This window comes from Myodes glareolus, chromosome 27 (assembly GCF_982192425.1).
Source record: "Myodes glareolus chromosome 27, mMyoGla1.1, whole genome shotgun sequence".
NCBI lineage: Eukaryota > Metazoa > Chordata > Mammalia > Rodentia > Cricetidae > Myodes > Myodes glareolus.
Genome location: NC_142052.1, coordinates 10,897,395 through 10,922,624, shown reverse-complemented (window position 1 = coordinate 10,922,624; position 25,230 = coordinate 10,897,395). Strand labels below are relative to the sequence as shown.

The following is a 25,230-nucleotide window of genomic DNA, read 5'->3' as shown; positions in this document are numbered from 1 at the left end:
CAGTCCATTCCCCAACTTGGGAGAAGAGTCTCTACTCAGCCACAGTCCACTCCAGCCAGAAGACTAGAGAGAAAACAGAAACCAAGGAGGAAGAATCCATCCAACAAAGACAAACCCAGAAATTGTCACCTAGCCCTATCATCACTTCAAATCCAGATGCCTAACCATAAGTATAAGAAAACAAACAACATTCAGGGAAATATGTCACCAACAGAGCCCAGCTATCTCACTATAGTAAGCCTTGAAACACAAGAAAACAACCTTAAAACCTACTTTATGAAGATGCTAGAGGTCTTTAAAGAAGCAATCCATAAATCCCTTAAAGAATGTCATGAAAGCCAAGATAAAGCAAACATTTGAAGAAAACCAGCCTGTGCTATATAAGACCCTGTACCTGTCCCTATCACCTGGGGAATGGTAAGTGTCTACCTTCATGCTTTGGTGTGTAGGTACCAAAAATGTACATTTATTTATAAGATCATCTTTTGTTCACGCCTTTGTTGAAAATTTGTGGTCTAAGAAGTGTGTCCAAACTTTATGGCTCTCTATTATGAATTTTTGTGCTATGTGACTGTTTTGATGGCAATGTCATGTAATTTCGTTGACTCTGGATTTGTGGCATGTTTTGAATTAAGTAATTTATGTTTTCTTTTGGTTCAAGATGGTTTTAGCCACCAGAAATGTGATGGTAATATTTTCTTATTGTCAGCTTGGCGGGATCTAGAATTGACTTGGAGGCAAGACTTCAGGCACACCTGTGAGAGGTTGTATAGGTTAGAGGAGGTTGTTTAGTTTCATAGCTGCAAGGGCCTTCAGAGTACTGGATGTGCCTTAAACATACACCTAAGCTGGCAGGGTTCAGGACGCAACACAGATTTGCCCCCTCTGGGTTGCGGGTCTCTGCTTGGCGTGAAGGTCACCAAGGACCGGCCTAGTAAGAGAATTCTGTAGGAGGTTGGAGAATGGATAATAATGAAGCACCTTGACTGTGAAGGTGGACATGAGACTGAGTTTCACGTGAACATCACGGAAATCTAGCATGGTGTAAATAAACTTGCTATAAAGGGAAATTAATAATATTTTTCCTCCTTGGAAAAATTGACCATTTCTCCAAAAGAACATCGAATTCTACTCTAACTTAAAGGAAGCCCTTCAACTCAGCATTGGAGCTCACATCAGGTTAGATATAAGAGATGTGTTCATGTGGGAAAGGAAGGAATGGAGGGTGGGAAGTAAGGAAGGAGAAGAATGAAGGAAGGAAGGAAAGGAAGAATACAGGAAAGGAGATGGGAGATGGAAGGGGAAAGGGAGGGAGGAAGAAAGATAGAAAATACTTCTTGGATCGCACTTAATATTTTGGAGAATATTTATTTCTTTTTCATCTAAGCTGAACCAAATAGAAATTCCACTTAATAGTACAGACTTTGTGAAGTGTAGGGTGGTGGATCTACATGATAGTGAAGGCAACACATAGTCACTGGCTCCTGGTAGCCTGTCACCAGGTGACGATGAGTCTCAGAGTTCAGCGTCAGGGGAAAGAAACAATATGGCACATGCTTTGTAGACTCTGCTGAAGAGACAAGAGATACCACAAGGACAAAAATACTCCAGGATGATGTTCTAGCTCAGAACTAAGCCTTTTCATGCATAATGAAAGCCAATGTGTAGAGCTGTCTCCCCAAGACAATACCAAAATTTTAGATTACATAATGCTTCTACAAGCAAAACAAACTGGGGAGACTATAGCATTTAGATCTGATTCAAAGCAGCAATTATTGTCTTGAAAAAAAAAGAGGAGTACATTTAAAAGGAACCTGAGACTCCTTTTCATCACAGATGTGTGGTATTTACTTGGGATGTAATGTATCTATTTAGCATTAAGTACCCCACATGCTTCACAGGTCAAAAATATCATTTCTAAGGCCAATAACTGCTGTTTCTCTCACATTTAAGACTAACATTCAAAGACTTGTTATATTGTACAAATTTTACAAATATTCATAATTACTATGCAGATTTACAAAACCCTACAATCCACGGCAACTGCTAAATACTCAGTAAAAGCGTCCCACTGACTTCACCAATTGTGGAAAGGAAGACACTTAGAGTTATATGTAGTATCAATCCCATATTTTTCTGTTCATTGAAACTCACAAAGCCAATGTAGACTTTTAGTCCCATGCTTTGGATTTATTAGAATTTACTTTTATTTTTTCCTTGTTTCTCAAAATTGCAATTTTCTACCTGAAATATTCAGTATTTAATGCAAAGGGAAAAAGATAGCATTGCAGAACATTAGACACGGAAACAGCTCCTGAAGTCCTGACTTCTCTTTTAAGTGTGGGCTTCCTGATGTGGCTGCATCTGCAGCTGAGTAGCTAGCATTACGCTGAGGGAGCGGGCAACTCACTTTACGGTACCCTGGGCTCTGGAGAAGCAGGAGACTGGCCATACAAAGGGCCCCTTTGGAACAAGGATGGGAAGTTAGAATCCTAGGTCAGCTGTGTGTTTTGAGGACACATTTTCTTTGTCAAGGTCATGTCTGGGAGGCTCAAGGTGAGCTCTTATCACCTTTTGCAGATACCCTGCCTGAGTTCAAGGGAGGTATGCCATTGCTTCTTTTGATGGATTTCTTTCTAAAACAAAGTTTTTTTGGATTCTATCCTCTGGGTCAACAAAGGCTAGTAGTGATGCCTATGGCAGGCTTTAGACTTTCAAACACACTCAGCAGATTTGTATTCTGTTGAACTTTGGGAGGGGTTAATGATTTATCTTAACACTACTTGGAGGTCTATGAGCAAGGGTGGTCAGGAGAGAGACAGTGATAGTGGTATATCTGCTGCATCCTTGGGAACTTCTCTCTCTCTCTCTCTCTCTCTCTCTCTCTCTCTCTCTCTCTCTCTCCCTCTGTTATTGGTTGTCTTAAGCTGCTACCATAAACAACTATGTATAAGCATATGTAATAGATGAATATAATGCATATAAACATATTTATATATAATTTAGTGTTCTTAAATTTGGACTCAAGTCCTCAACATTTTATCAAATTTCACTTAAATCAATATATTTTAAAACTATCTTTGAATTGAACTTTTTTCCCAGAATAACCTCCACCATTTTATTTAATTTTAGTTTCTGATTAATGTCTTAGTTTAGTCACATAGTCTTCGTGCGAATTTAATAATTAAATTGTAAGAAATAAGTGTTTGAATTCTTAGCTCACAGAGTGATTATTTTCCGCTTTACCTGCCTACCAGTGCATTAAGATTAAAATGCGCGTATGCATAGCTGCTTTGCTTTATTATTTAACATGGATCTCTTCCCCTTATCTTTAATTTGCTTAGAGAAAGAATTATTTCAGAGTGTCTCACATGGATTCATCTATTCACTTGGAATATTCCAGACATATACGTTCCTTAGGAACCATGAGATGTGTTTATGGTTTTAATTTCCCCTCTCCCTGCTCCCTCCTTGTTTTCCTAAAACATATATTTTTTTAAATGCTTCGAACGCATGCTTTTTTTTTTCTTCAATTACTATTGGTGGACAACAATGACCCCCAATGGATTCTGGGGTAAATAACATGTGGGTTTTTCAGAGGATGTAAACTTTCTCTTTATATGTTTTATAGATTCCAGCCTTGAAAAACCTCCGTGGAGTATTTTGTAAGTAATTTGTGTGAGTCATACTCGTCTCCGAGTGACAGAGAAAGCCGTGAGATGTTGTCAGCACCGTATCTTCTCAACTGCCTGGCATACGGAGAGAGCAAACAGAAATACTTCAATTGTAAGGTCTTAATGGCTAGTCTTTACTGATTTTATGAACACTGCACTTGCTTTACGCTTATTCAAGGCAAAAGTCTCAAAAAGCTCATCTTAGAAAGGTAGCTGATAAATCTTTAAAACACAATTAGAAATGATTTCAAGATATAAACATCCTGGAAAATACCAATTTTGGTAATATTTATAAGACAGGTTATAATTCTCTGAAGATCTCAGTAGTCAAATGAATTTAAGAAGCAATTTTTGCTCGTAGAAAATGAGGAAAATGCTATGATAATTCCTTTACAGGAAAGCACACTTCCAAAGCATTGCGGGTCTCAGGGAACAGTTGACAAAAAGCTTGCCTTTTGTGTTTTAAAAGTTCAAATGCTACTAATATCTTCACTGTATTGTGAAGTCATGAATTATCAACAAGCATACTATTTCCATAGTAAACCATGATATAAGTATTATGGTTTATTTTTTTAGTTGTGTTTTCTGAAAATGAGCTAGATGTATCAGCTCATAAAATCAAATCTCTGCAGGGTAATGACCAAAAACAGCTTTAGAAGCGACTGTGCCTTCTTCTACCACAAGAGGGCAGCACAAACCTTTTGATTAGCATCTTCTGTCATGTTTTGACATTTGAAAATACTTCTCTGAGAGTTGATCTTCCTTCTTTCCAAACTGGAGTGAAATTTAAAGGATATGTCATGTTTATAAAACAGAAATATTTAATACAATTTAGCGAATGTCTCACAGAAAGAACAAGTCACAGAACGGTGGGTCACAGGTTGCTTTTACGGTTGGTTTATAGCAATCACAACACAACTACTTAAAACTCATGGCTTAAAAAAATAAATCAGCAACAGAACAAAAAAGTTCACAGGAGAAAATCCTAAAGTATCTGATATTCTGTGCATTTTACCTTATGGTGGCAAGGAAAACCCCAGAAAGATTAAAGCTGGCTTAGTTTTACATTTTTCATGATTATGAAAATCTATAACTTTTTCTTTAATATTATAATTATATTAAATATTCCAATGGTGAAATAATTTCCCTGAAAAGCAGCTCAAACTCAAAATTACAGCCACGGTCATGGTGTTGATAAATACAAAGCGGAGCTTTTTAAGCAATACACTCGCTTGAGTCCTAGCACTGTGAGCGGTTTGTACAGGAAGATGAGTAAGCAGAATAACTTAATACACCGTTCCCGCCTCTCTGTACTACAGGAAGCTCTGGGAAGTCCTGGAAAGACTTGCATGCTGTGGCTCTTCTCCTCCCTTTAAAGGTTTCCCATGCTCGGTCCCTCAGCAGCCGGCAGAGGGCGCCCTCAGGAGTCCAGCGTGTGCCTGGGCAGGCGGTAGTGCTCCGGTTTGGAGCGGAGCCTCTTTTCCTGGGGGTTGGCGTACTTCCACTTGGAGGGAGACATTTTAAGCTTTTTCCTCTTCTTATCCGTACACCACACCTTTTCGCAGTACTCTTCCACTCTCTGGAAGTTGCTGTAGCCGATCAGCTGCAAGAACTCCTTGTACCAGGGTTTTGTGCCCTGAGGCACGCTGCTCAAAGGGGGGCAGGGCATCTTGTGATGATGTCTCTCCTCCTCGTGGTCCTTATGAAACATCCCCTCCACTTTCTGCTCTTCCACTACCTCCAGCGTGATTTTACGCACAGTGTGGACAAAACCATGCTCTACTGTCTGGCAAAAATAGGTCCCAGTGTCGGATTTGCGCACTCTAAGGAAGAGTAAACCCAGGTCCATCTTCACCACTCTGTCGTCTGTCTTCACCTGGAAAACCAAAAACAAGCGGGTAAATGAGCAAATAAACAAGGGGCCACGGAGTATTGCGGCGCCCAGAAAACATCCACCTCTGCCCCTTCCCCTAACTTATATTTCTCCCTTCAAGTTCACACCATGCATTACGACGGCCTACAAGTGTACTCGTAATTAAATGAGTCCTCTATATGTGCCCTGCACTTATATACACCAGAAGCTGCATTCATCAATGTCTTTGAGGTCATTTTCCCACCAAGACAGTAGAGTCAAGGGCATGCGCATGAGAGAGCTTTTGTCCTAACGAATCTAATTAAACAGGAGAAAAACAGTCCCTGCCGGCATAGCAGTCGGCAATTAAGTGGAGTGAAGATTGGCCTTTTTTGTTTTTTGAAAAACATGTCTAATGGACACAACCAGTGGCACCTCCCAGGTCCCTCTGTGGGGTCCCGTGCTCCCACCCACGTGACTGAACGTTCAGCAGGGCTTTCTGCCTAAATGCTGGGACTCTTTCACTGTCTCTTCTAAACCACCCACGCAAATAGCCCAGGGACCATGGCATTCCTATAAGACCGTTTATTAACAACTATTAAAAAGCAAACAAATGAAATCCAAATTCCATTGTAAAGGAATCTATAGTTTAGGGGAGATTTTAAGATTTGCTTAACGACCAAATAACTTTTTTATGCTTCGAACACATTTAATTATGCATATTACTTCTATAAATAGATACATATATAATTCAGAGAAGAAGGCTTTCAATGGGTTACTGATACTCGGTCATCAATACCTGTACTTAATGAACATTTGATTTGATATTAGGTGAACTAGCTTCAAATATTGGTATGGCTACTAAGTTAGTGACTGAAGGCCTTTATGTTGATTTTCTGCCTTAGTTTTCTTTGAAAAAGTGGGACTAAGCTAGTGACCTGGAGGACTGCTGTGAAGATTGTACGGAGTCTCATGGTCTGTACCCTGAACATTGCTGTCCGCAGTTAGCTCTGCCTTACATATATTGATGCTCCTGGATAAGGCAAACATATGTGCTTTTGTGATGTCTGAGATTTTATGATAAAGGACATAGGCAGAGTCTGTTCATATGCGATGAACAACTCAGACCATACCGGAATACTTCCCCAATTGTAATAACAAACTAAAGCCTGTTTTCACCTTTGTTGATTCAAACGAGGCTTGGAGGTTACAATCACAATACTCATGACCATTTGGCACTCAGTAAAAAGTCCTCGCAGGGCTACTGGCTGAGGTTCTTGCCAGCCTTGACCATGGTGGAAGACATGTAATAACTCCAGAGAGAAATCTGGGTCATATGGAAGAAGAACACGGTGGTGTTGCTTTCATCAGAAATCACACCCTACACACTCATGGACATTTTAAGCTATCAGGCTTCCCATTGGGAATTCTTTCAAACCATGTAGGGCAAGTTAGACACTTCAAAGACAACCAGTTGAAACAAATGGCTCCATATGTCTTAGTCCCTGATTCCCTTCGTTAGACAGGACCCTGGGGGTTGGGGGTAGATAGGACCCTGGGGGTTGGAGGGAAGGGTGTAGCTGCCATTAACTCAAGGACTCCTATGTGGCACGGGAAGACCGTGAGCCCAAAGCATCTTCTCTGCCTATGAACAGACTGCTGTTGTAACAGTTAGTGATGAGAACACTTTCAGCATTGCCCCACCTACTGACATACGTACATACGTAATTGAGACAGGAGGGTAATATCGAGAACATGTTGTAAAACCTGGAGCAAAAAACACCGAACATCTAACAAAGAGTCAAGGGTCTCTAAAGGGCCTTAGCCACACTGTGTACTGTCACTACTACCATGTTAGACTTGTATACTTGGATACAGCCTTGGGTTCAACTGTGAACCTTGCCTGAAATACACATCTGTTTCAGCCTGTGACCGCAGGACCCCTTGGTGATACCAACTCAAAGGCAGCCTTCATCATTTTTAAAATGCTGCCTGTGTTGCAGATGGGCCTTTCTCCTCAATCAGTTCTGTGTGTGTGTGTGTGTGTGTGTGTGTGTGTGCGTGTGTGTGCGTGTGTGTTATGTGCTATTATCCTGCCCTGATTGTCTTTAGTTCACTTCTGTCTTTGTCAGATTTCCCCATCTTTCAAATGAATATTTCCATGTACTTGTGACCTTTCTATTTCTTTGTATCTACCAGATTCCTTAAAATGGTACACATTATACACAGACATTCCATTGTCTTTATGTTAATTTAAATAATACTAAGGTTTATACTATTCTTCAACAACTTTGATTCATTAATTTTCTACCCAAGCAGCCGCCTCCATTTGCTATCTTTCCCAGCTCTGATAATTTCATAATCATTCCAGCACTCCTACCCTCTGTTGAGGAATATTTATACCTATCTACATATCTAACATCTAGCTGTCTGTCTGTCTGTCTGTCTGTCTATCTATCTATCTATCTATCCATCTATCCATCCATCCATCTATCCACCCATCCTCATAGACAACTCATCACAAACTCTTGTATTTCTGCCTGGTAACCAGGAAAAATATGCTTTGTTCTTGATTTTGCTGCAGTGTTAGAACCCACACATCTCTCTCACACTGTCTCACAGCAGATTTCCCCAAGTCTTTCTCTCCATCCCTTCTGTCGGGTTCTCCTTGGCAGTGTTTGGGACTCCTGCTCTCTTTACTGATTAGGAGGATTTTCTCTGTCTGGAAACATCTTATCCAGATCGACTGATGGAATTGTACACCGCAGGCCTCCACCTTCACTTGAAACACATATCTCTGTATGTCACAGGCCTCCACCATGACCTGAAACACACATCTCTGCACGCCGCAGGTCTACCTTGACCTGTAACACACATCTCTGCATAACACAAGCCTCCACTTTCACCTGTAACACACATCTCTGCATAACACAAGCCTCCACTTTCACCTGTAACACACATCTCTGCATGCCACAAGCCTCCACCTTGACCTGTACACACATCTCTGCACATCGCAGGCCTTCACCTTCGCCTGAAACACACATCTCTGTTTTCTTACCACTATGTTAACTCTCCACCTCCTCTCTCCACTTGAGCACACACAATGTTACATGTACATACACTGCAGTAGTTTCCTGCAGTGTTTCCCCCTTTTCATTCATACTGACAGTTCCTTCTTATTTACTTAATTTACTTATTTACTTAAATATTGATTGCTTGCCCAAAAAGACATGAGTTGCTCGGGTGACTAGCATGAAACAGTATTTCTCACAGTAGGGTGGGAGGAACAGGGGCATTTGCGGAGGTCAGCCACTTCTCTGGAAGTATATTTTAAGTTACCCTGCTTGCTTTTCCAATAGCCAACACTAACTTATAAGTTGTATTTTCTATCATATGGAAGATGATGTTTACCATACAATTTGAACCATTTTCAAAACTTAATGTTTCCCAGATGCTAAGAGAAGCAAAGACGGGTCCAGTAGACCGAGGATCCATGCCAGTAAAGTGAGCCCAAACAGCACCACCATGCTGTGAGACTCAGAGACATGTCAGGCTCATTTGAATTAAGTGTTGGGATATTAAACTATGGCAAACAGTGCAAGAGGCAGAAGCTGCACACACACACACACACACACACACACACACACACACACATGCACACGCAGTGCATGCGGCACATATGCTATGACATGCATGTGAAAGTCAGGACAGCTTGCAGGAGCGCATTCTCTCCTTCCACTGTGTGGGTCCCACGAGTACACTGCTCCTTGTCAACAAGCGCCGTTCTCCACTGAGTCACATCACCTTCTGAGCACGGTGATCCCTTAGGGGTGAAGCTTCCTTGGTCCTCTTCCGTCCTTTATTCTTTCTTTTCTTTAGCGTATCCTGCCCTGGTGTCTGCCGATGCACTTGCATTTTTTTTTTTTTTGTAGGCTTAAATTTACTTTGTAATGCCTCCCTTACAGTGATAAGGATCTTTCTGGTTTTTTTGCAAGTCAACATCACTGGTGCCCGCAGCACACGAGATCTTTAAAGTGTTCCTTAAGTCTTTTTTTGTCCAATGCAACTTTCTTGTCTTTAATCAACTTACGAGGTCGTGAGGGGAAAAGGGTCCTCTTATTTTTCAGGAATCATTACGCTATAAGGAAGGGGCTTGGACTGCAGTGTAAGCAAAAGCATATCCATTTTCTCTTGAGTGCGAACATGCTGCAGGTCTGTGAGAATGGGCCCAGCATTCACACTTCCTAGACTGATCTAACGGTGATTTGAATGGTAAGGAAGGCAGAGTGATTCTGATAGAAGTCAGTGAGTCAGGAAGACAGCAGCCACACAGACAGGTAGGAAAGGTATAGGCCACCGCATTCATTCATTCATTCATTCATTCATTCATTCATTCAGACCATGCACACACAAACCCCTCCAGGGAGCATCATTTGCTCTCTTCCCATTGTCTGCCCTGAAAGCGAATGACATGAGGAAATACAAAATTGTCTCGCACCTCTTCAGTTATGATATGAATTATTCATATGACTATGAATTATTTATGAAAAATAAATAAAGTAAAATCTAAACTATGTTCAGTGGAACTAGGGGTGTATTTTTGTTTAATTTTTGATGTTTGATAGTATAAAGTAGTATTTCATTCATAATCAGAAAGTCAAATTTGAGAAACACGCAGTATAGGCATGTGAAGTCCAGAAGCATGTCATAGAAACATGACCGTTACCATGGGGATTGCTCTACATCAGTTACCTGCATAAGAGAAACACTTCTATTCTCATACTTCTGTTTACTGTTATTGGTTACAGTGAACTCACACTTTATCCTCAGGAATAAAGGTCATTCTAAGTCCCTGTACCCATTGTTAGGTGGCCTCAAAAATCAAATGTGCCTTCTATAGGTGATGGACATTTTAAAAAAATGACTCAGGGAGTTATACTTGAATTCCTCCCATGCTTCAATCCTTCCACCTTAGTTAAGCTGGATACCTCCAGCATCGAATCTTGACTACAGGATTTTTTTTTCTCACACAGCTGTGCCTTTTCTAAGTCTGCAGTCCAGATTTCTGTGTTCAGGAAGCAGATACATAAGACATCATTCTCTCAGATGCAGTCTATATAAACACAGAATTTTCACTGAAAATGGTTTTACTGTTCTTCACTATAAAGATTGATTCAGGATGTGCCACAATAGCAAATAAAAAAGTAGTTGAACCAAGAGCAGGGAACATCTGGGAGCAGGTCAGGAGGGAGCAGTGGCTCCCAGGTGTACTAGCTACAAGGCTCCTGTAGCCTTTCCAGCTTTTTACTGGAAAGGGACAGACATGGGCCTTCCATTAGCTTAATGCAAAATACATCTAATGACAACATCAACTTAGTCAAAAATAAGACCAATAGCATATTATTTTATTTATCTGATCAGTGTTTGACATAAATGGTGGTTGATTTATGGAAAATTCATCTGAAAAGATAAAAGTAAATTTTTCTTTTGCTTAATCATGTTCTAATATGACGCGGCATGTGACAGAGATGGTTGCTAACTAGAGAGGGAACTGCTTGTCTCTCCCGTGGAAATCTAGCACCACACAGGGAACACATGTGAAAAGGGAAAGTTATTGCCTAACATAAGGAGACACTGAAAGTTATCAGGATTAAGAATACAAATTTGATTGACCAACATTTAAAACATCCAGGATGGGCAAAATGACTCAGAGAATAGAATTTCTTGCCATGGAAGATTGGTGGTCTTAGTTTGATTGCTGTGACCCAAGGTAGAAGGAGAGAAATGACTCTCAAAAGTTCTTCACTGACCACCACATACATGGCCTCACTCACACATACACATGTATGCATGCACACACAATCACATCATACACCATGCAATACACACACACACACACACGAAGGTGATGATAATTATTGTGGGGTATTTGTACACTGTGTGAAGATAAATTACTGTGATTGGTTTAATAAGGTGCTACACAGCCAGTAGCTAGGCAGGAAGTATAGGCGGGACTTCCAGGCAGAGAGAGCAGAAGTAGAAGATGAATCTAGGCATAAGAGAGAGTCCAAGGAGACATGGAGGGTGTCGACAACCAGATGCTGAGGAAGCAGTGTGATCATTACAGAGAGATAAGGTAATGAGCCACACAACAGAACATAGAATAAAATAGATGGATTAATTTATGTTAGAAGAGCTAGTGGGACAAAGCTAATCTAAGACCGAGCATTCATAATTAATAAGAAGTCTCCATGTTGGTATTTGTGAGCTGGCAGCCCAAGAAAGAATCTGACTCCAGATAATGATGATGATAAATAATTTAACAACTACAACACATAAGGAGAATATTGGAGACATCTATATTAGAATTGATTGCTATCTAGAACATGCAAATAAGCCATGTCTACATAAGGACAAACAATGAGAAAATTCACAGAAACAGGCAAGTCATAGAAGAAACTCAACTGTCTAAGAAAGTACTGTAGTTTACGGTTAACCTTACTTGTAATTCTAGAAATGCACATTTTGGGCTTGCTATAGAACACACCTGCAATCCCAGCACTCAAGAGGCAGCTGCAAGAGGCCCTCTGAGTTCAAGGCTAGCCAGGTCTACAGAGTGTTCTAGGACAACCAGGGCTACACAGAGAAACCCCATCTCAAATAAACAAACAAAGGAAAAGAGAAAGAATTGTACATTTTAGAGATACCCCATTAAGTCAGAAGAGAGACAAATATTTGGCAAACAGATCATTTCAAATACTGTTGAGAACCCTCACTGTTCCAGAGTACATGCGGTGCAGGAATTCCGAGAGCAAGCTGGTAGCAGTTACAGAAATGGGCAATGGTGATAGACTGCCATGTGGAACTCATCCTTGGGTCTCCTGGGGTTATTTGCAGAAGTGACTGTTGTTAAACAAGCAGAAGTCACAATGGCTATGCACTTGACAGGGGCTAACCCTCCACTGGGATAAAGGAGAGATCCATCCTAACAAGGATGCTGGGTAAACTATGGTGCAGTGCTTTATAAGAAATAAGAAAAAGACATATGTAGCAACAGTTTTACTTCCACAGCTCATTCATGCCCAAGATATTATATATTTATTTATGATGCAAATGCAAAATTAGACTCCTTTCAATCATTTCAATGGGTGCATTGGAAAAAAGAGATGAATGTGGAGAAAGGTGATCCGGGAACAATCAAACCAAACCAGAGAAATTTTGTAGGCAAATCTTAGCAATTTGTCAATAGTTAAGCAGGATTAACTAAATTACCTAACGGAAGTAAAAAAAAATCAAGAATCAAAAACAAAAAACAGAACAGGAGAGACAAAGAAAAGAAACTCTAGGGTTTCTTTTTTGCAATCAGTTGTTTGCTTTGATAAACAAATTAACTGCACTGATTTCTGATCTCTGTTCAGACCCCAGCATACACAAGCATGGAGCCACAGGCATTTGTACACCTTGATCAAAGTAAGTTTCAAAGGAACGTCATTAACTGTTTGGAGACAAGAATATCAGAATAAGAGGAAAGCTAGGAGAGAGGTGGAAGCTGACACACAAAAATGCTCCCTGTGGGAACTCTACAACTATGCTAGAAGTGCACTTAACACTGGAATTCTTGATGGCCAAAGGAACATACAAGCAATTCTAAGATTCAGAGAGTCTTTGACTACTTTAAAAAATTACCCCTCTGGCAGGATGGAGATATGGCTCAGCGGTTAAGAGCACTGCCTGCTCTTCCAGAGGTCCTGAGTTGAATTCCCAGCAACCACATGCCGGCTCATACCCCTCTACAGTGAGATCTCATGCCCTCTTCTAGAGTGCAGGCATACATGGGGGCAGAAAAATTACCCTTCTGGTAATTGTTTTTCCTGGTACTGAGTCCTGGGAAAGTCTTCACTATGTCTCCTGCAAAGCGAGACATGTCAGAAAAGCGTGAAGAAAACACATGAATTGCTTTTGGCTGTTATCTCATTGCAGGTGAAGGTGAAAGGTCCATCACAGTTTAACAGAAGGAGGTCTGGAGTCCCAACTACATGCTGACGTGCATAGCTCTCCGCTGCCTGGCCTTCACACAGGCTTCCTTTTCTAGACCATGTGAGTCACACTCGAGAACAGAGCAGTCAGAAGAAGAAGGGAATGGGCACACTTTGCTATGTGTCAGCAGAGGGCTTGCTGCGTGGCCATGCTAGCGGATCTCATCAACAGCCTGAAACATACTGATCTGAGGGAGAGAAAACGCACACATATGCACCTGCTCCCGTAGATACAGGGTGATGGAGTTCATGCCCAAGGATGTGTGGTGTTATCTTGGAAAATTAACAGAGGAGAGATTTATCCAAAGCTCTGGGTCCATTTGTAGTCTTAACAGACTCCATTCTCCATTGTACAGCAATTTACAACATAGAGGAACTGTTTGGGGGTCTTTTACCCTCTCATCAAAGTAAGAAGGCTAGATGACTAATTATCTCCAAACCAGAAAAGAGTTGGGATGTTTGATAATATGAAGTTTTTCTTTTCCATTGAAACTGAAGTTCTGAATGTTTACTGACTGCAAACATTACTAGTTTTTAAAAATGATGAACATTTTTAATATATTAAAAGGGAAACATCCGAATCCCTAAACAGATGTTTCAAACAAGGCAATAGTGTATGCGCATTGTGTTGTATAAACGAGAAAGGCAAAGACACAGATGTGGATGCAAACCCCACGCATTCTGTGCATGTGTGTAAAGACACAGGCATGGACTTCCGGCATCATTGGTCCCTCACCTTTCTTGCCCTTGTTTAGCACTGATGAAGGTCGGAAGAATGAGTAGCAAACAGGATGGTAGACAAATCATGGAGTCGTACTTTGTAAATGATTTTACTTTATGTGACACAACTTCAGTATCAACGGTGGAACTTGTGTTCCTGTGTTTATAGGAACAGCCATCTTAGCAGACCTTACTGCATACAGTCAATACAGAAGCAATGAAGTCTTAACATAGGTGGAAGGAGCAGCTGATTTCTGGGCAAACCTGACTTCTGCATTGCTCAGTGGGATCGAAGTGACGTTGATGAGCTCACACGGCTCAGTGGGTGGGCTAAAAGCAGTTAAAAATGATATTAAAAATGGTAACCTTGGGATGGAATTAAAACAATATTGGGAATAAGGCACAATTCAAGATTTGGGACTGATGCCATTTTAGGCTTTCTCTTGAAATTTTCATCACCAATCGACCCATTTGTGCATTATTGAAAATTGACATAGTGCTTACAATAAGCTAGATGGAAGTCAGACTATTTTGTTGCTGTTTTTTCAAGACAAGGTTTTGCTGTAGCTTTGGAGCCTGTCCTGGAAATTGCTCTTATAGACCAGGCTAGCCTCGAACTCACAGAGATCCACCTGCCTCTGCCTCCCAAGTGCTGGGATAATAGGCATGCACCACCACTGCCAGGCAGACTATTTTTAAAACGTGCTAACATACATTTCCCTTTAAACTGAAAATTCACAATGGTAAGATCAATAAGAAGAGAGGGGAAATGTTTCCTCTATGGTTACCAAAAGAGAAATTGTACAAACTTGTATTGATCTTATGGTCCAGTTGTGTGGTTTTCTGCTGTATACCACACGGAAGGAGACCACACTGGTTTACATAGTACATCTTCAGGTGGCTCCCAAACCTTCCCTCAAGAAACTTAACGACAGTTCAACTCACTACTGAAAGCCAATTTCCTTACAGTATCATTAGGACATTGCATGAGTAAAGACCAAAATTTAGAAGATTCCACTACAAACAGTTTGTTCACACTATTGCTTAGTTCTAGGGAGAATTCATTACGGTGACATTTCCGTGCTCATCAAACAGCGAGGAGACTTTTTTTTTCTGATAGGTCATTTTCTTCAAAGCACAGGGGTACCTTCCACAATGATGCTTGTGGGGTAAGGTTTCAGTGTATGAACATTTTTACCAAGTCATTAAATTTAAGAGCAGAACATTGCTCTATAAAGAACTATGCAGTCAGTACTTTGCTACTTATGAATTATGATCTCTGCTGTCAGTATTCCTGAATTAATAAGCATATAAATCTTAGCAAATAATGCATGCTAAAATAGTCCCCATTTACTGAATTTTAAAATATAATGTTTCTACATTTCAGAGAAAGAAAACATTTCAGTTGTACAGCTAAATACTTTAACAAGAAATAATTTTTTTCCTTCATGAGGTTAGTACTGAAATTTGGCAGTTATTTGGGGGCCTTAAACTTTCAAGTATGTAAAATTGTAAGATTGAGAAATAAATAAACTAGGGAATAGTGGTGATTTGGATTTTCTTCTAGAAGTGTTTTTTTTTCTTTTTTATCTTTGTTTTGTTTCTTTAACCAGAAGAAAATGATCATTTGCATCCTCTTCATGTAAAGTTTGGTCTATTGTTTTAGATGAAAATGGTACACAAAAATATTTGTGCTCACCAAATCATTAATCAGTGACAGCAGATCATTAAAGCTGCTAGCCTCCATCTCTGGATGAAATCATACCATCCACTTACATCAACTACTGTTTGTCCCCAATCAGAGGAAGAGGCATTGTTGTATTGGTTGGGAGACTAGCCTAACACAGCCAAGTTGCCAGTCCACTCTTTGCCTATTTTAGAATCCAGCCTTCTCTTTGCTGTGGGATCACACATATTCTTCATCTTGCTTAGCCTGTTAGCTGCACCTCCTCCCCCCGCTATTTCCTTTCAACTATCAACAGAGTCAAGCCCCATATTTCAAAAGAAACAATCCAAAACTCGCAGTTACCCTTGTCTCCCGGTTCCTCCTCCTCTCTTAGCTTAGCGTTTGGTAGAGCTCCGACTGTTTCTCCTTCCACATGGATGCTTGTGTCCCTAACCCTATCCCTTGACGGCTTCTTCCACAGCTACCCCCCTCTACTGTTCTTGCTAGAAATTGAATGTGTGCTTCCTGCATTTTGCAAAAAATGTTTCCGATTATCATATCCCACCCAATTTCTTTTCCACACTCCAGCCTGACCTTTCTGTCTCTAATTACTTAAGCTAGTCTACTCTAAAAGTTCTGGTAACTTAATTTTACCTGTATAATGTATATAGTGATACTGGCTTGCTCAGATAAACGTTGGAAGTTTTATGCTGGTTCCTGTGTATAAACTCCTCACAACAAACAGCACAGGGCACACGGCAAACATCGAATGGATGACAACTATAATCACTACTTGTTTCCTATTTCTTTCACAGTCTTTCATCTAATTTTCTCTATAATGCACGATTTTCCTTTGTTTATAGCTGGAGCTCCCATTAGTTCTTAATTGTTAATTAAGACAAACTATGCAAAGGGAGGCATCTCTGTCTTGCTGCTTCGTTCCCTCCTGCACTGGTACCAGGCTGTACTTAAAGCAGCAACTTCACGGTCCATGTGCTTTTAGAGAAGTAACTCCCTCTCTCTGTGTTTCTTCTTCTTTACCTCCAAGGACTCATCACTAGACTGCTGCAGGGGCTAAAAGTATCAACAGAAATAGATGCTTAGGATAGTACAAAGCGCACAGACCCAGAAAATACAGCCGTTTCATGGTAACACAGGGGCCATCTTTTTTCGAAAGGTCACAGAGTCAAAGCTTGGAAGTCACACGAGGAATGAAAACCCGTTGCTGCAGATACCATGTAACAATGACTCCCGGTATCAGAGCTTAGACTGGGGCAAGTTCAAATTATGGCAATTAGATACTTGAACGTGAAGAACAATGGCTCTGTCACCGAAGATGAAGCAGCCTGCTTAAGTGTTCCTAAGGCTTACACTGGCAGATGTCAAGTGTCTAAACTCCTGCTATGAGCCACGTTCCCCTTGCTCTTCACCTTTAAGCATGTGAAAGCATATTTATATTCTGATTTCAGAAGATTCTGTCATTTTGCAGAACATTTAGTAGAACGAGGCCTGGTCCTGAGTTTATTTTATTAGGTGTGAGTTATTACACATTCTGAGTTTCAATTACTTTGATTATAAAGTATGTTTTTAGAACGGTTGTAATAGACTATACAGTCCTTTATACTGAGACAACGGATGAGTATAAACTAACATTGGATCAGATATTCTTGAGTTTAAACACCGGGTATGTCACTGGCTGTTTATGAGCTATAACCCCCTCGACTTAACTTTCTGCATGTAAGAAGAGACTAATCATGTCCCCACTCAGTAGAGAGATCTAGCAACAACTAGGAAGGCACCTAACACAGTCCTGTGGGCAGTAGGTTTACAATAAGGATCGACTTCTATCAAAAGAACTCTAGGTCTCCTGTCCTTCGCATATGACAATGTTGTGTCTAGCAACCGGCATATTTACTTTATTCCCTGAATATTAACTATGCTTATAGCAACTATTAAAAACATGCTATGGAAAATGTGCCATGAAGTACAAAGGATAGCATATTTTAATAAATATTTGCAGACCCAATAAAATGTGTAGAGATTGTTTCCACATGGTGTATTTAGGGAAACAGGAAACGCTAAGACGGAGAGTCAAGAGAACTGCTGGTGCCCAGAGTTTAGAAGGCAGGCAAGTGAGATTTCAGATGCTGCATGGCAATCCAGGAGAATAGATATTTTATCATTATGAAACAGGTCATTTGTAGATAACACCATATGACTCAGTGTAGTGTATGCATACATCTATATTTGTACACACACACTTGAAAAAGGCAGAGTTCCTAGAATCAAAGATTTCAGTTCAGTAGAAGGGAGATGTTTATACCCTGTGTCCTGACCCAGTTTGTGAAGTGAAGGATACATTTTGATGGTTGTTGCCTAGAACACTGAGCATAGCATCCCTCAAGAAACTAAGAATTTGCTCAGTAAAACCAAACATCCTTCATTAATGGTCTACATGTTACAATAAGACTATTATACGTCTCAAAGTAAATGAGGTGTAGAAATGATAATGAATGCAAAATGACCCCTAAATGAAACTCGGGGCTTTCTGAGTCATTCTGCTTTAGTGTAGAATATATACATCCGGCCTCTGATGACGTCAGCAGTTTGTTTTGTTTTAGCTTGTCAATAACTAGACACATACATTGCTGTGTCTATTGTGAACCATTAACAGTCTGACAGAGCCATGGTTTTCATTCAGAGAGTAAATTCAAAATTCTAAATGTCGTAACTGTATCAGTCAGGGAAATTGGGGTGCAGCTGGCAAGAAGGTAGGCAGGAGCAGCAAGGTTGGGAAGAAGCTCAGAGCCGAACACTGATGGATGCTCTACGTCAGAATGACTTCAAAGGAGGCAGATTCCAGTGAGTTCCAAACGAGAAACAGAACTCCGCGAGGGAAGAAACCGACTGACGAAAGAATTACTTCTGTCTTCAGAAGCATTTGGGCTGCAGCAACTGCGGAGTATTCCCAGGTCCCTGCCTGCCAAGTGCTACAGTGGAATTTAGAAAGCCATTTCATCTCACATTTGTGAAGTGGATTTAATTATTGATGGATTGCACTGGCAATAAAAAAACAACTTAATTGAGTGTGGTATGTTGCATTGTCTTTGCCTCTGTATGTCTTGTTATGTTGCCTAGAAATTTGGGCAAGTTCTGCTTACCAGATAACCCTCCCTATTATCCCTAAACCTTAGCAGGGTAAGGCTCTTTCTTTTTTCTTTTTTTTCAGTTTTTAGGTTTTTTTTTTTTAAATTATACAACATATTTTGGTCATGTTTTCCCCGTCACTCAGGTCTTCCCCAACTCCCTACCCACCTAACTTTATTCCTCTGTTCACTCTCTCTTTCTCTCCCTTTCCCTCTCTCTCTATATATATATAAAAGAAATAACACATAAAAAAAATCTAAAACGACAATTAAACAAAACAAAACAAGTTTGGGTGCAGTGGTGCACACCTTTAATCCCATCACTAGGAGGCAGAGGCAGGTGGATCTATGAATTCAAGGCCAGCCTGGTCTACAGAGGGAATTCGAGAACATCCAGGGCTACACAAATAAATCTTGCTTCAAAAAACCAAACCAAGATAAAACAAAAGCCAACAAACATAGATTTGGCTTTCAGTTGGCCAACCTGCCTAGGTTGATATACTCAGAGACACTCCATTGGAGAAAACTGATTTTCTCTTTGCCAACAGTTATCAATCACAAACAGCTTCTTGTTAGGGTGAGTCTGTGTCCACTTCCTATTTTCAGTGTTGGGAGTTCGCCTGGCTTGAACCTGTACAAATTTTCTTTCTAATGAATATTCATGGCCCCAGGATTTATAAATTTCTTCATCTCTCAAGTATACTATGTGACTACAGACTAGACGTGTTACATTATTAACCTTATTACATTATTCTCAAGAGCCTAAAAAGAACAATTTTGAAGGAATTGGTAATTTTGACTTCAGTGACAGATTTAATCTGCAGTGGAAAAAAATAAAGCAGTCATTTCTACTGGTCATCTACAGGCACACACATATAACTCCTTCTGCGCACAAGGCAGGCTGGAGGCATCCGTCACTGTGCACAAGGCAGGCTGGAGGCATCCCGTCAGCAATCCTCGGCGCACAAGGCAGGTTGTAGCAACCCATCACTCACCTAGCATGAGGACTTCCCTTTCTAGCAAGGGCCCCCTTTCTCTCAAAGTAGCAAACTCATTGCCCCAATCCTTAAATGACCTCAACAATACAATCTCCAAAGCAATTCAAAATGGGCAGAGTGTTGAGGCTCACCTTTGTTCCCAGGGGATTAGAATCCTATTCAATTTTAAATCAACTCTTACTTGATTTAAAGCTTTATTAATACTGATGCCATTATTATTCTTATATGTTAATAACTTTGCTATTTCTCAGGAATACTTCCTTGGTGGATGCAGTTTAAGATTTTGTCATGACATATATCATGAAGCTGTAAGTACTTTCAGCAGGAAATACATGAAATATCAATTTCCATAATTCAAAATATCAATTCACATGTCTATGTGAAGCAATCTATTTGAAGCATAAACAATAGTTATATAAATATATGTTTATATTATAAAATTTTATATGTATAAAAATCTAGAAACTCTAAGACATACTTAGCTCAATGTGGTTTCATTTCATTTATTTTAAAGATTTATTTATTTATTATGTATACAACATTCTGTCTCCATGGATGCCTGTAGGCCAGAAGAGAGCACCAGCTCTCATTACAGATGGCTGTGAGCCACCATGTGGTTGCTGGGAATTCAACTCAGGACCTCTGGGAGAGGAGCCAGTGCTCTTAACCTCTGAGCCATCTCTCCAGCCCCGTGGTTTCATTTTAAACACCCAGTTCACCCAATTTCTACCTGCAGCTTGCTCTAGGTAGGACAGCAAGAGTGAACGTGTAGCCAAGACTTACCTCTTCCTTCCTTGCCTCACGTCCTTTCTGCACAAACCAGACGACCTTCGCTTGCAGCGAGCGTGGAGTGCACTCCAGCAGCGTGCTGTTGCTCTCGATGCCATAAGCCAGCCTCTCTTCTGTGCGGTCCAAAGCGTCTCCTACAGCAGAAACGTAGGAGCATCAGTCGCGAGGCTGGAATTTTATTGCTAAATGGCTTTCTTCTTTTAACTGTACTCGGGTCCAGCAGCAAGGTAACTAACTCTTTCCTGGTTGCTAATCACTATGCAGTTTTAAAACATGAGTTATTTGGAACGCTGTATGAAGACTTGGGGATTAAAAAAGGTAACTACATGATGAACTGGGATAGAAGGTGGCATCTGGGAAATTGGCTCACTTCCCAGAACATGGAGCCGTGAGGACAGAGATGAAGTCAGAGGCAATGTTCTCTGGTAAGGCAGGGGCATGGCATGAAGACCATGCGTTCAAAGAAGGTGTCGGATTTTCTCAGGATTTTTTACCCTCACTTCGAAAATTGATCTCTAAGCTTCCTCCGATTAAGAGCATACTTTCTCTTGCATATATTCCCAATAACTGGAGTCCCTGCACGGAATCCAAATATTGCTGGGTCTAAAACAGTAGTCGCAATAATAATGATGATGATGATGATGATAATTATAAACCTCTGGGCTGCAAGTTCTAACAGTAGGCATAACAGCCGTTGACTGTCCATGATGGCGGCCGTCAACCTGCTGCTTCTCAGAGACCCAATAACAAAACACAGCTCTGTCATTGTCTATGACAACAGGACTGGAAAGATTGCTTTCCCCTGTTTTGTTTGACATTCTTGCTTTTGCCTAAATATGAAGATAGTTAATATCAGTTCTAAAATTACTGTGCTGTAGCAGAAGAGGAAATGTTGTTCATTTGTTCTAAAACGTAGTAGATGAGGTGATGTTACATCATAAATAATAAAAATAAATTTGAGCAGGGTGGTGGTGTTGCTCACCTTTCATCCCAGCATTTCAGAGGGAGAGGCAGGTGGATCTCTGAGTTGGAGGCCAGCCTGGTCTACAGAGAGAGCTCCAGGACAGTCAGGACTACACAAAAAACTCTGTCTTAAAGAAAAACAAAACCAAAACGTAACAGAAAAAGGGAGGGTGGGTAATAAATCTGAGAAGAGGTAGGTCCTGGAAGGCACTGCCACCAACCGCTGGTAATTTGCTGCGTTCTGGTCCTAACTGCTCAGCCTGGATGTCCATTCCCAGGTTGTGTCAGAGGTGGGATCTGCAGCCAGTTTTGCTAGTTCTGACAACTACATCTGATTGTTGGGCAAAAACAGATCCTTCTAAAACAGTGGTCCAGGAAGGAGATGCATTTAAAGAAATGCGCCGTCCATCTTCAGCACACAGTGGGTAAATCATAAAAATTGGTTTTTATTCTAAGAATTACCAACAAACTGTTGTCCAAAGCACTGCTGGGCCGCGTTGCCATGCCGAACGTCCTGCCTGCGGAACCGCCTGGGAGAAAGGAAATTTAGGAGATTCTGAGGTTTCAATTTACTGTATTTAAAAATACAGTCAAACACGCTGAAGATTCTAGAAAAATTCTGTTGTTGAAAAAAAAATTATCTGTTATATAAAAGCAGCATAAAATCCAAGGTTTACATTTTTCTTATTTCCAGGCAGTATTTTCAATGGTCTGAAGATCTATACAACACTGTTCTTTATATGTTTACATTTGTTTGAACTCCAGACCCTCAAATACTAATTTAATAAATTTCTCTTTACAGTTTGTTAAACATTTGGTTCAACAAGAAACTTACAGTCTGTAAAGGAATGACAAGTGGTATGCCCAGTTAAGAACAATAGGAATATTTATTTGAGGAGAGAATGTAATAAAAGCCTTACACATAACGAAGTGCAACGAGAAAAAAGATAAGGGAGTCCAAATATTTTATCTTCCTAGCCTCTCGAGGTTTCATTGTTACCGTTTCTAAGTCTCTTCGCTATCTTTAAAAATGATGGTGGAATGTTAGCCGGTGGGGGGGGGGGCAGTTTTTCTCACGGGAAAAGCAAGAGTAGAAGATATTATCAATCAAATTTCGGCCCTATGTACTATATATAGAATAATGATTTTGTTTAAAATGGATTGTTAATTAGAAAACTTTACCCAAAGATACAGAATGAGACAAAATGGAAGTTAGAACTTCTATGAGAGTCATCGCTGTAGGCTAGATTGAAGAAAAACTTGTAATAAAGGCAAAAACGGGGACTTATGGCTTTGTTTTATGGTAGTGTGCACAGCTAACTTCAAGAGCAGTGAGAACGGAGTCGCTTCAGCTGCCAGTGCAGATCCAGTCTATGGTGAGCACTATTCCACTCTCGGGACCCTGAGTCTGCTGGGCAATGGTGGTTGATGGGATAGGGGTCGAAAGGAGCAAGGGAGGAAACAGTTTTCATGTTGAAGTGATGATGCTTTGTTGAGATATTATACTAACTATACGAGGATAATAGAAACCTCATCTAGATCATCCTAGAAAAGAAACTTGAATAGTATATAAATAATTCAATTTTTTGTTCAAAATAATTGGAAGCCCACAGTACTGAAGAGGTGACATCTTCTAGCAGGCTTTCGGTTCCTGTTATAGTACCCAATCATTATCCTTTAGGCTAGCATTAAACAAAACACATGTTATCAGGACATGAGAGCTTGACCCAAGGAGCTATACACTCTTGGAGAACGAATATTTTTCTTGTATCCCTTACTTCTTAGGAACTTGTAAAGAGGATACTGGAAATAAACAAAGGGAGAGCCGGGAGGAGAGGAGGAGCCAGCTGCAGGAATTGCAGTGTACTTTCAAAGGTCATTTAGAAGTGGCCAGACTGTGAATTAGAGTCTCCCTATCAACGCATTTTCACTCTGGGAGAGGGAAAAAAAAAAAAAAAAAGGTTTATGTAAACGAGTTCTTTTTCTCCCGGCTTCTATTCAGGTCTGAGGCAGAAATGATTCCTACAAAAGCAAACGATTTTCTCTCCATGTGCTGGAACTTAACCCAAAGGTCGGCTCCAGGAGCAATGACTAAAAAGAACTCGAAACAGGGAAAGATCTCGAGTGTCCTGAACTGACTAATTCATTTCTAATCAGGGCTTTGGGCCCTGGTGTCTCATCCCTTACTGCCCATTTATTTTGAACATGTATCTAACTTTTTCTAAGTTACTCTTACCGGCCTTGTGCTGTGGAACAGCCTCTGTGCACTGATGTAGTACACTCACTGGTTAATAAAGAGCTGACTGGCCAATAGATAGACAGGTAGAGGTAAGGCAGGGCTTGCAGACGGAAGGAATGCTGGGAAAAAGAAGGGTGGAGTGAAGGAGTCCTGAGGAGACGAAATTACTGTAGTGAGATAAGGAACTGAGCCATTTGGTGGAGCATAGATAAAAATATAGGTTAATTAAAGTTATAAGAGCTAGTTGAGTAACAAGCCTAAGCTATCGGCCTAGAATTTATAATTAGTCAGACTCAGTGTGTGGTTATTTGGGAGTTGATTGGCAGGACAGCTGACTGCCGAGCACCCTACCGACAAATCTGTGGTTGCATACTTTTAAAAGATACACACCAAATGAAGAAATATTAGCTCTTGAAAGTCTTCAGTTAGAACAGCATTGCTGCTGTGTGCCTGATAAAGAGCTTGCTAGTCATGTATAAAATCGCACAACTCATAAGCATTTGGTGCAGTGTCTGCGAACATTTGTTTTATAATGGCCAGTGGCAATACATCAATAAGCCTCATTACATCTGTAAAATGTCCCTTTGTGGCATGACTGGAGATAAAGGAGTGTGGAGAAACATTTGATAGTCCTGTCTATAGGTATATACCCTGGTTTCAAAAGTTTAATGGGAAGATAACTCCTTGATGAAGTAGGTCTATTTACCTTGATTTAGTCTCTACACAGTATACATATACATGTGTGTGTGTGTCAACATCTCATTATAACTCATAAGTCTCTACATTTTGCGTCACTTAGAATTAAATTTGAGCAAAAATGTAAAACCCACTAGTATTAGATCTATAAAATAATCCCTTCAGATAAGTTCCTCTTCTTGTATTCACTCCTGAGTCAGTGAAGGGCACGGTTCCTGCTGAACGCTTGATGCCTTTGCACGATCCATTACCTTCCTTAACTGGAACCTCTCTCTACTGTGTCATAGTAGTGATGCTTGGCTCGAGAGAATGCAGTAAAGCATCCCACACACTGTACTTGGTCAAGCACCTAAAATGCTCAGAGACGAGCCTTCACTGGCACTGTTCTCAGCTCTATTCTCTACCTGAGGCCTTGGTTTCCTGTAGACGAAGGTCTTCACACCCCAAGCTT

General features: G+C 40.5%; 1 protein-coding gene across 1 annotated transcript in view; it reads right to left on the bottom strand.

The window, feature by feature from the left end:
• Positions 1-2,164: 2,164 nt before the first annotated feature.
• Sema3e (semaphorin 3E) overlaps positions 2,165-25,230 on the bottom strand; it is a 234,862-nt gene continuing 211,796 nt past the window's right edge. The window contains exons 15-17 of the mRNA XM_048433586.3: positions 22,307-22,374; positions 20,876-21,015; positions 2,165-5,550 (exon numbers count right to left, since the gene is read on the bottom strand). Of these exons, the coding sequence (XP_048289543.2) occupies positions 5,095-5,550; positions 20,876-21,015; positions 22,307-22,374 (664 nt within the window). The 3' untranslated portion in view covers positions 2,165-5,094. The remainder of the gene's footprint in view (positions 5,551-20,875; positions 21,016-22,306; positions 22,375-25,230) is intronic.